General features: G+C 24.0%; 1 protein-coding gene across 1 annotated transcript; it reads right to left on the reverse strand.

The window, feature by feature from the left end:
* Positions 1-1,340: 1,340 nt before the first annotated feature.
* Positions 1,341-11,661, reverse strand: LOC145836964 (alpha-tocopherol transfer protein-like). Its single transcript, XM_082944733.1, has 6 exons — positions 11,558-11,661; positions 10,876-11,109; positions 10,049-10,199; positions 7,074-7,192; positions 3,477-3,599; positions 1,341-1,846 (listed from the first exon to the last, which is right to left on the reverse strand). Exons 1-6 carry the CDS (start codon positions 11,647-11,649, stop codon positions 1,729-1,731), a joined length of 837 nt encoding a protein of 278 aa, XP_082800859.1. The 5' UTR covers positions 11,650-11,661; the 3' UTR covers positions 1,341-1,728.
* Positions 11,662-12,449: the final 788 nt, after the last annotated feature.

A 12,449-nucleotide genomic window follows, 5' to 3' on the forward strand; every position in this document is an offset into this window, starting at 1 on the left:
GGAATTTTTTTTTTTTAGTTTTACAATTACTGTTACCACCAACCCTTGGTCGGTAACTTATTTTTGCTTTTTAAAAAATAATCTTTTATATTAGTTATTATTTGTTTTCAATGTTACCCTAACCCTCGGCCGGGAATTTTTTTTCTATTTTTTTTTTACTCTCGTGCAAAAATGACCCTCCGTGCAAAACTATCACTCGTACAACAGTATCTTCGTGCAAATTTGTCTTAGTGCAATTTTAACCCGTTTCCAGTTTTGAAATTAAATCTAGAGCTACGAGGTGTAAAAGGGGGGAGCCACAAGGACATAATTTTAAACTTACACTAGATATTCTAGAATTGATGATAAACAGCAAAAAGGAAAAAAAAAAACGGTCTTAGGCGTATTTAATAATAACAATTATATAATTTAATAATAGTTTTTTAAGAAATATTGTCGTAGGTTGACTTATGAAATAAGTTTGGTAAACCTTGCTTTAAGGTTCTTTTATGTAGCTAACGTTAAATTTTGTTAAAAAATGCTTTTTCAACACTTCCTAAAAGGCATAGCTTCAGTTAGTAATAATTTGATATTCTGAAATACAAACTTAATCAGGCAATAAGCTTTCTGATCACTATTTCTCAAAAAATGTTTACATTTTATCACATTTTCAGTTGGGGGGCAACTGTGTTTTACCATGCATCTTTAATTTTACAAAGTTATGATTTTTTCTAACAAAAATTTTAGCTTTACATCAAAGTTTTAAGTAAACAATTCTTTAACAGTGAGTGCCAAATTAAAAAAACTTAAATTCTACTCAATAAGTTTTTTTTTTCCTGTTCTTTAACCATAGTTTTAGGATACCCTAGTCCTAGTGTATAGTGTTTAAATTATTGACATTACATAAAAAAAATTGTTTCAAATAATTTAAACACAACGAAACGTTAATTTAAAGAATTATAAAGTTTTTGACTTTCCAACATAAAAAGCATGTTGTGTTGTTATAAAGGTTAAACTATAATAACTTGAGAAAGATATTTTAATACAGACTTAAATCAGACTTAAATCAAATAATTGTCAAGTTTATAAAAAAATATGTAAATATAAATAAGTTCTTATTAACAAAAAATTTCACCAAAAAAAAAACAATATCAGTTTCAAAAAAAAAAAAAAAAAGTAAAACAAATAATAAAAACGAAGAAAATCTTTAAAAAAGCAATAAAAATCAGACACTTATTCATAATGCAGTGTAAGTTAATAATTTAGTATAAACCAAGACTGGCAATTTTTCTTTTAAAAAAACTTTATAAAAAAGATTTAAATTATTTAAAAGTATTCAGTTATCAAAACTTTATAAGCAGTTCAAATACAGCGATGTGCAATAAAGTATGTGTATGAAGAATATGATAAAATATATAAATAACAAAAAATAGATCTGTTTTGCATACAAGTGTCATTAAGTTAACATTGTAAACTAAATTTCTTAAAATCTAGAAAAATTAAACAAAAAATAACTTATTTGTGCAGTTATTTATTTCAAGCATTAGCTTTGTATAATATAATATCTAAAACAACCTCAAATATACTAAACAATAAATAAAAGTAATTTAAGAAATACCCAAATACACTATAAATAAACCTTACGACTACCTAAAACACCTCAAGAGTAAAAACTGGATTCTCATGTTTTGAGATTTGCAAATACAAATTCTCGCAAATTCCACCTTAAAAGTCAAGTGGAATACAACATCAAACGCCACTGCCACCAAGTAGTTTATCTTTCCACTCGTTGTACTGAAGCTGATCCTCATTCAAAACACCTCCGATTGCCGCTGGTAGGTTGCTCACGTCCACTATTGCTGCTAACCTGTTTGACGTATTTCAAATATGAATTTGACATTATTGCTGAAATTGCTTATAATAAATGCGACCTTTGGGTGTTCAGTTTGAGAACTTATTTTATTTGGCAAACATTAAAAAAACACTTGTGAAAAATTTTAGCTGACCTTAAAATGTTTTAGTTCAGGCTATTTTCGCTTTTCTGAAAACAACCCCACTGAATAGGAACAACAGATGTGACCTTAAAAATTTTAAGTTGAAAATTGTTTAACATGTGGCAATTATCACAAAAATAACCAGTGTAAAATTTTATATGGTTTGAAATAAGTTTTGCGGAAGGACTTCTTTTTTTTCAACTTGAAACCCAAAAAAAATACATAAATTCAAGAAATTTAGGCTCGCAACTTTTTGGGCCCCTTATAGTTTATTTTGGGGTTACTTTTAGAAAATATAAAAAAGTCTTTATAAAAAATTTTAAAATCACCTAAAACTTTGCACAAGTAGTGTTTGTGACATGTATCAAAAAGAATAAACATTTCTAGCTGAAAACGTTACATCTCTATAAGCACCGTACTTTTGACGTATCTAAATAGTATATTTTCAAATTATAAATTATCGATCTTTTTTAAGGTATTTGTAACTATTTGGAATACAAATTTAGCAAAACTATATGTAATTTTCAACAATGTTTACTTTAGAACTTATGCATAAATAAAAAGGTATTTTGTTAAAGCTAACTTGTAATGACAACCGGAATTATGTTACAATACAGCTTTTTAAATTCAAAACTGTTAACTAGTTCATCTTTAAATTCAACTTTTGTTTTAATAACCAGGTAATTAAAGTTATATTTAATTTATTCTATTCCTACTGTGAAAAGTTTTTAGTTAAATTTTATGGTTTTACTTTTTAGCTTATCATCTATCTACATAAGTAATAAAAATTATTGAAGTAGACTTTTATATAAAACTAATAACTAAATTATCAGTTTAAAAGTAAGTATCAAAATAAAGTAACTTGATTAAATAAAAAACTTGATTCATAAAATACCGTAAATATATGTAAAAAAACTACTGTATAAGTTATGGAGTTAAGAAAAAAATACTATACAATTAGATTCACTAAATATATTTTCTAAAAGTTTACGCTCGTAGTAAAAGTATAACTTGTTTAACAACTCAGTTATATAGATGTTAACTTATTTTAAGTACATTTAGTTGAATAAATATAAACTCACTTTTTATCCTTAATAACAATAGACAAAGAACAGTCTGCTTAAAAAATATTAAAATTTAAGAAGTTAAATAATCTCAAAAGTAATAGGAAAGTTTAACATACTGAAAATGTATTAATTTGTAATAATCAAATGTATTATATCCATATACATTTATATATGTGTGATACACAACTTTTTAAAAGTATCATTCTGCACATCTACAGCACCGAAGTTGACTAAAGATAAGTAATTCTGATAAAATAAACAAAATTATATTTATACTAAAACAATATTAATTTTCAATTTTAATTACATTACACTAACGTAAATTGGACAAATGCTGTATTCATACAAAAAAACTTGCAAACACAGCAAGTATAAACTATAAAATAGCCAAGTAACCATGAGAAACAATTTAGTAACGAGAAACAATGAAGCAAACCTTTCGTGTTTGTCGCCAACCATGACGATTCTGTCTCTTGTTTTTTGTTTGAGAAAAGGCTTTACTATGGTGAACACCAAAGTTACCATGAAGTTTTCATGTACGAAACACATGTTCTTCAGTCTGTTCGAGATATGTTACAATTAACATCACAATTATAAAAGAAAATAATGTTTCATTTTAAAAATTTGTGAACACAATTGATTTAATTTCTAAACGAAACAGTGTTTGATATAAAACAGAAACAAAATATAAAAATTAATTAAAATCGAATTATTAATTTTCACTTTTTTGTTTTTTTTTAATGGTACACTCTAAAAATAAATGTTTTTTGTTAAATTAGGATTTTTTCATGAAAACTAGATTTTTATAATCAAAAAGCGGCTAGTTTAAACAAAGTTGCATTTAAGACATCATTTGATTTGATGAGCTTAGCTTAAGACACTATTGGAGCTTTTAAATTATTGATTTTATATTTAAAATGTGTATTTTTATACGAAGACTTTTAGTTGGTAATAAATAATCGGGGGCACGACTATATAAATTCGAACTATTCAAGTTCTTTAAAAAACGTTTAAAGGTACACAACTTAAAAATCTATATATCTTTAAAAAATTAAAAGTGTGAAGCGTTTGTATGTAAAACTATCACCTACAAAAACTTTTTTTGCAAATTTTTTATTATTTTTTGATATAGGGAAAAAATTGTTTTAAACTATATAGTAATCCTTAGTTTTTGAAATATTTTTTTTTTTTATTTTTTTTACAATTATAGCTTTATTAATTATACCAACATACACGTTATCTATTAATTTCAACTGTATACTATTTTTTTAGTTGCGGCCCTTCATACATTTTTAAAGAATTTAAACTGTCATATAACCCAAATAACTACAAAAAAAAATAAAAAAGCTCAAAAAAAAATTTAAGGTGCGATAAGTTAGTTTAGTTGTTACATTTGAAATAAAGTTATACAAACACACAATTGATAAACTGATACTTTTAAGTAGTTTAAACGCTTAAAAGATGCGATGTTTAAAAACTAAATAAGTTCTTAAACTTAAAAAAGTAAGGGGATTAAAAAATTAACAGTTTAAGTATTAAAAATATATATAACTTTATTATTACAATGCAGTTATTGAATTTAAAACTTTTTATAACAAAATGTAATAACAAGTATTTCAATTTCAAGAAGCCGTTGCTTTAAAACAAATTAATAAATTGTACATGAAACTTTATTGAAAACATTCATAAACTTATAGTTATTAGTGTTGTAATTGATCATAATTACAATATTTTCATTCATGTCATGCCTAGTTCTATATAGAGGAGCCCTAAGTACTATTTAAAATCAAAATTAATATTATTATTTTATTTAATGTTAGGTTAATGTTCTTATTATAGTTTATAGTGTGGTTTGTAAATATATTATAATCATACTGTTTATTAAGTTAAGCAATCCACATTTTCATGTTGGTTATAACATATTAAACTTACACGACAAAATATTTATTGAATATTTTTATTCTTAAATATAGTGCTAATAAAATAAAAAAATATCTAAGAAGTTTTAACACAGTCAACAAATTTACTAAATAAAGATTAAAACTATGGTAAAAATAATAATTGTAAAACACTAGTTATAAAAAAGTAAAAACTGATAGATTAAATGTGAAAAATTGTTAATCGATAGATACAAAACAAAATTGTAATGGACAGACAAAGCTTTCAAAAAAGCTAAATTTTTAAAAACTTTTATGTAATGTTATTTTACGTGATATATGCACAAAAACATAAAGATTGTACTTGTATTAAAACACTTGACAAACTTTTTTTGTAATTGCAAGTTCAAGCATGAAATAATTTATCAATTTGAAGTTAAAAGAAAGTTTTTCATATTCTAAAACTTATCAAAAACACTCTAAAAGTTTTTCGGGCGTCACTATTTATTTTTTCTAGAACAATATTTTATTAATTTTTGATGAGTTAATATTAGGTTAATTATTAGTATTTAAGGCCATGGGGGGTTAGCCATGTTTTTTTACAAGTTGATCTTATTTTATAGAGTTTATTATAAGCTTCAATATGCTTTTAATCGTTTTAAAAAATTCAAATTATTTTTTGAGATATGACCAGTCAAAGTCGAGCCGCATAATAGGTTTCTTATGGGAAGGAAAACCTAAAACAGCGAAAAAAGACTATTTTATTTAAAATATATCTTCTCCTACATTTATAAGCAATCTTCTTCAAACTTTCACAGTCTAATCTTTATACAATTACAAAAAAACGTTACTTTGGAATTTAAAAAATTTCAAGCAAAATATGTTTTTTTTTAAAGACTTTTTTTTTCATCAAATATTTTAATTTTAAATTTTTTAAATTCATAAGAAACGTTTTTTACTTTTAATATAAGGAAAATTTCATAAAAGTTTGAAAAAGGTTGCTTGAAAGATGAAGGAGGAGATAGATTTTAGTTATTTAAAAAATCTCCGAGAAAATTGACCCTAAAAAATGTGTGGTCCATACATTTGTATCGGAAACTTTTTACAAAAAATAAAATATCTCAAAAGTTGAATGATATTTTTGAATTCTATAAAAACTAGCTTGTAGTTTGTACTTAAAGCTTTCATATAAAAGCCAAAGTTAATTTTTGGAAAAAAAAAGTGTTTTATCCCCCCCCCCCCTTTGGCCTTAATCAATATGTTTTAAAACACATCAATGTTGTATATTATGTTATTTATAAAACTCTTCTTTTTTTTTCATAAATTAATTATTCTTAATTAAAATACATATATGTATATATATTACAGTTCAAACAGTTTTGTCAAATAATAATTCCCAAAATTATTTATAGTAAACAGCTTTTTATAATTTTCACAGTATTTTTTTAAATTTAAGAAAATTGAATTTAAAAAGTCCAAAGATAAAGAAACAAAAGTCTTTGTAATACAACATGTTAATACTCCTAGTGGAAAATATATTTATACAATTTAAATAGTATATTTGATGTGAAAACATTATATTCTACATATAAGGTAAACTTTTATACTCTATATTAACATGTAACAAAAGTAATTTTCAAACAATATCTTCAATTAAAAAGAAAAAAAAAACTTTTGAGAACAGGTCAAGATAAATTTTGAATCATTTATAAATACAACAATATATGTTCAAAAATAAATACATATAAACAGCTTAACTTAAGCATTAATGTATTGAAACAAACTACATAACTCCTAAAATAGAACATGACTTTAGTACGGGTTTGTTTCTTTGCTGAAACATAACTTATACTAATATAAAAAATAGTGATAAAAAGAAAATTTTTAGTGATAAATATGAATATAAGTATGTTAAAATCTCAAACTAAAACCATAGATGGTACTCTAGATTTTTTCAGAACACAAATTAGACTATTTAAAAGGTTAACAAACTGTTCTAAAAACTTTATTTGGATTTATTAGTAACAAAGATTATACCTTTAAATGATGTATATCACAAATTTATTTCTAAACAAAAAACTTTCTCTAAGTTTACTATGGATTTTTCCTATCAAATAACTATTTTTAAAATATACATATACATCTAAAAATTTCACCTGATTGGTAGGCAGTCCTGTATGATAGTGGTGAATTTTTTACCAATAATCGGACCCATTTGTTTCACAATATTTCTGTTAGCATGGAAAAAATCCTCAATAACTGTTACACCATGAATCTAAAAACACATGCTGATTTTTTTGTACTTTAGATAATTAAAAAACTTGACTAATATAAAATAAAAATTCTAAATTTTAAAATTAAAAAAAAAAATTTAAACTTTGGTTGATATTATAAATTGTTTAAATTTAAAACTATTTTTTGTTTCAAGAAAACTTGTAAGCAATACTATAAAGTACTTTCATTATTTGCATAAAAAGACAATTTCTTTACAGACTTCAAAACATAAAAAACATGTACAATAAATTTTTAAAGTAAACATTCTGCACATTAACTAGCTCATAGAAATAATATTTAAAAAAACAAAACTTTTAGGTTGAAGAAACAATAATTTTTACATCTTTAATTGCTTGTTGTATATGTGGTTATAGATAACTAGTTTTTTTTTAATGCAATAGCATTACTGTTACAAAATGTCTAAATCCTTATAAAGAAAGAAAATACATTTTTTTAAACTAATCTTTCAGTTTAATGTGCATATACGATTTCAAACATCACAACTTAATTAAACAGATTGATTAATATTATTAAAACAAAAAATTAGTATAAAAGTAGTGAATGACTTGATTTTTATAACTTTAAACTTTTGTATTTAAGGGCATAGGGGGTCCAACATTTTTTTTTACTAAATATAGAATTGGATCTTATATGAAAGCTTTAAGTACGAACTATAAGCCAGTTTTTATAGAATTAAAAATTCTTATTTAATTTTTGAGATTTTATAATTTGTATAAAAAGTTTCGGATACAAACGTATGGACCGCAAATTTTTTAAGATCAATTTTCTCAGAAATTTCAAAAAACACCAAAAATCTATCTTCTCCTTTGTTTTTTGAGCTAGAGACCTCAAACTTTCAGAAAACGTTCATTTTATAGTTTAAAAGAATTTTAATGTTGGTGTTTAAAAAATATTAAAAATCAAAATTTCATATAAAAAAAACAAAAAAATATAGGTGGTTTTTTTTCAAATAAAGTATTTATTTTATAAAGTTACAAAAAATCCTGCATTCAATCTTATTAAAATTTAATAATACATTTTATGTGAAAATTTGAGCAAGGTTGCTTAAAAAATGAAGGAGGAGACAGATTTTTAGTAAAATGGTCTTTTTTCGCGTTTTTAGATTGCTTCATTAGGAACCTATTGAGATCACCAACTTTGATCGCTAATATCTCAAAAATTACTTTGAATTTTTTCAAGCAGTTAAAAATGTATGATAGCTAAGATAAAATTCTAAAAAAATTAGACCAACTTGTAAAAATCAAGGTGGGCACCTTCATGCCCTTAAACACTATTTATACCTACAAATAACCAAATTGAATACTAAAGAGTATTTAGTTTTCTTAATTACTTGAGGCCATAGGGGAGTAAGGCACTTTTATACATGTTGTTCTTATTTTACTTTTTACTGTTTTGTAAAAATCTAACTAGTTTTTAAGATATAAGGATACAAAATCAAAGAGCTTAATACGTTCCATATAAAATGTCCAAATAAAAAAAGCAAAAAAAGACTATTTCATCAAAAATATATTTTCTCATACAGTTTTTAAGTAATCTTCTGAAACTTATTAAGTATAATCTTAATCTTATTATTATATTTCTAATGTAGGATTCTTTTTAATTTTAATAAAAGTGTTTTTTGTCTTAAAATTCATAATTTAAACTTTTTTTAATTGTTACAATAGGATCTTTTCTATTAATGCAAGTAACATTTAATCATAATATGAGATTAATTGACAGAAAAATTAATGAGAAAATAGATTTTCAGTAGACTTTAAAATTCTGAGGAATAGACGTTTTTCCTCCAAAACTTAACTTCTTTTGTTGACTTTTTACACAGCTGACAATATCTTAAAAGTCAATTAATATTTTTATTCTTTGAACAGTATCTTAAAGTATAAAACTATAACTTTCATATAACGTCTTACACCAACTTTTGTATAATAAAAATGTTGGACAGCCTCTACCAATGACATTAAATTAGCTTTAGTTAATAAATTATTTCTTTGTTTTATCAAATAGCAGCTAAGACTAATTCCTTTTTAAACTTTGACATAGAAACAGATTTATTTTACTTAAAAGTTGAGCCTTTTTAAAGATTTTTAGAACAAATTACCAAATTAAAGTTAAGGCCATAGGGGGGGTAGACCATGTTTTTTACAAGTTGATCTTATTTTATAGAGTTTTTACTAAGCTTCAAGATGCTTTTTACCGTTTTTAAAAATTCGAATTAGTTTTTGAGATATGACCGGCCAAAGTTGGGCCGCATAACAGGTTCCTTATGGGGAAGGAAAACTAAAACGGCAAAAAAAGACTAATGCATTCAAAATCTATCTCCTCCTTCATTTTTTAAGCAATCTTCTTCAAACTTTCACAGTCTATTCTTTATACAATAACAAAAAAACGTTATTTGTGACTTTAAAAAATTTCAAGTAAAAATACCTTTTTTTTGTAATTTTATGACAAAAATTAAAAAAAAAAGTGAATTTTCATCAAAAAAAATTTTTTTTTACAAAAAAAAGGTATTTTTACTTAAAATTTTTTAAAGTCACAAATAAAGTTTTTTTGTTATTGTATAAAGAATAGACTGTGAAAGTTTGAAGAAGATTGCTTAAAAAATGAAGGAGGAGATAGATTTTGAATGCATTAGTCTTTTTTCGCCGTTTTAGTTTTCCTTCCCCATAAGGAACCTGTTATGCGGCCCAACTTTGGCCGGTCATATCTCAAAAACTAATTCGAATTTTTAAAAACGGTAAAAAGCATCTTGAAGCTTAGTAAAAACTCTATAAAATAAGATCAACTTGTAAAAAACATGGTCTACCCCCCCTATGGCCTTAATAAATTCTACAATTCAAACCTGATTAACTTCATCATTTATCAGTGTTTCAAAAGTGAGAAATGCGGCTGAGAATAAGTCAAATATTTGTGTGTCCTCACAGTTGTGACAAGGTCTCAGGAAGACTATTGCTGAGGAATTCTTTGCGCGGCCATTCAACACAGTGATGAACCTATTTAAAGGTAGATTAATAATTAGAAGAGTTACAAAACCATCTTTTATTTCTTACATTTTTACTAGTAATCAAAACAAAATTGTACTTTTAAAACAAGTTATTTTGTTATATCATGTTTTTTAAATAGTTGTTTTATAAAGTGTGTTAACTTTTTTAACCAGAAAGTTTATTAATGTTTTCAATCATAGCTAATAAAGTCTCAGTAAAATTTAAATTGAATTTTCATGGAACAGCTTTCAAATATATCAGATTTTTACAAAACATTTTTAAAGAGAAGAAATCATTTATACACATATACTTTTATACAAAAACTTATTTCATTGTATAACTTATTTATAAGCAAACTTTACCACATATTTTTAAAGTATTATAAAAACTTGTTAAAAGTGAAACTTAAAAATTATATCAACTAACTGATCATACTATATTTATAAATTTTAGTATTTTCTTTAGAGATTATTAAAAAACATATGTATGAAAAAATATTACAAGGTCTTATAATTGATAAATTTTATTGCCTTTCTTTCTTTTTATACTTTAAGTTTTTAAAGTTCTGCAAAATAAATATAACTAATAATTACTAAATTTCTGTAAAGTAAAAATATACAAGTTTATTTCTTTTCAGACCTTGAATGAAACCTTTTAAAATTACAAACTTTTCATCCAACTAAACCTTGTTTCAAGAAAACTCTTCAACAAATGAGGATGCTTTATTTTTTCAAAAACTTCAGGGAATATTTTCTCCTTGTTCAAGTAGTTTTTCAACAGTTGAACACTTCTCTTCATATCAAACTTTCTTGCTCGGAGAAATTTCAAAAGAAACTGATCACTTTTTTGATCTTCATTCAGCTGATTTTCAGGATATTTTGAATTGTATGAATGGATCAGTTCATCTATTTTTGATAACCTATAGATATTTTATTCATTTTTAGTTATTGTGATTATTTAAATTTTAGTTAAATTTCTAAATTTTGCAAGGAACATTTCATGAAAGCTTTTGTTACTTATCTCAAAAAACATAGGAGGATATAGATTTTTAGTAAAATTGTCTTTTTTTCGGGTTTTAGTTTGAGCCTCCCATAAGGAACCTATTGATGCCTTCAATTTTAACTTGCTATATCTCAAAAATTATTGTGATTTTTTTAAATAAGTAAAAAGCATCTTGTAGCTTATTTAGAATTTCATAAAATAAGATCAAATTGTGAAAAAAGAGATTTAACTATCCCTATGCCCTAATTTAGGTATATAAATTCAATACATTTAACGCATAAAAATAAATAATAACTGAAGTTTTATGAGCTGTACTGTTAGTTATATTGTACATAAGATATTTAAGTACATAAAACAAGTCTAACCTCTCATTATTGTTTAAAGGTTCCAAAAGTTCATTGTGAGCTTTCTGCAAAACTTCAGTGCTTAAATTGCAAGTATATCTTTGAGATACCATAGTAAAAAATGATTAGCTAAAAAAAATTTATTTGCGCTTATTTTAAATTTGCATTTTAACAAACACTATCAAATAGAATAACTCTAGAACATTGTTACTTCTTATAAAATTTTAAAACTTATTAAAATTTTTTATACCATTATTTTTCTTAGTTAGTTTTTTTAAAGACAATGGCAAAAATGTTATTTTCTTAATAGAAATTGATAAAAAATTTCAAATTTTTAGTTTATTTTAATTCATTTAACAAAGAAGAAGTAAGTATTATAAACATACTAAACTCAATTTTGTGTATTATACAAAGCACAGTAACTCTCATAAATAAACACAGTGATTTTAATGAGCTAAAAATTGTTTAGTAGTTCATATTATATTTATATAAAAAACAAAAATACACTTAACTATGTTCTTAAAGAATCTGTTTATAAAACATTTAATTAAATATCATTCATTTAATTTAAAAATATATCATTTAAATAACAATATACAGAAAATTATATATACAGGGACACAAAAACATTTCAACCGTGTTTCAAAAAGGTAACAGTTTAAAAATAAACTAATAGTAAAATTCAATGATGAAACACTTTGTATGATGAGTTAATAGTTATTTTCTCATTAAAAAAAATTTAAATAAATTTTATGTTGCATTTAAGAAAACGGCTTTGCAAAAAAAAATTAATAGTTCTGAAGGTCAACATACAAAAACATGTTCAATACTTAAAACTATATAAAAAATAAATTTACAAGTTATTTAACCAATTGATTTTCAAGTAATGTCATTAGTTTGTTCAAGGCATGAA

Source organism: Thalia democratica, chromosome 5, assembly GCF_965202585.1.
Source record: "Thalia democratica chromosome 5, ktThaDemo2.hap1.1, whole genome shotgun sequence".
Classification (NCBI taxonomy): Eukaryota; Metazoa; Chordata; class Thaliacea; order Salpida; family Salpidae; genus Thalia; species Thalia democratica.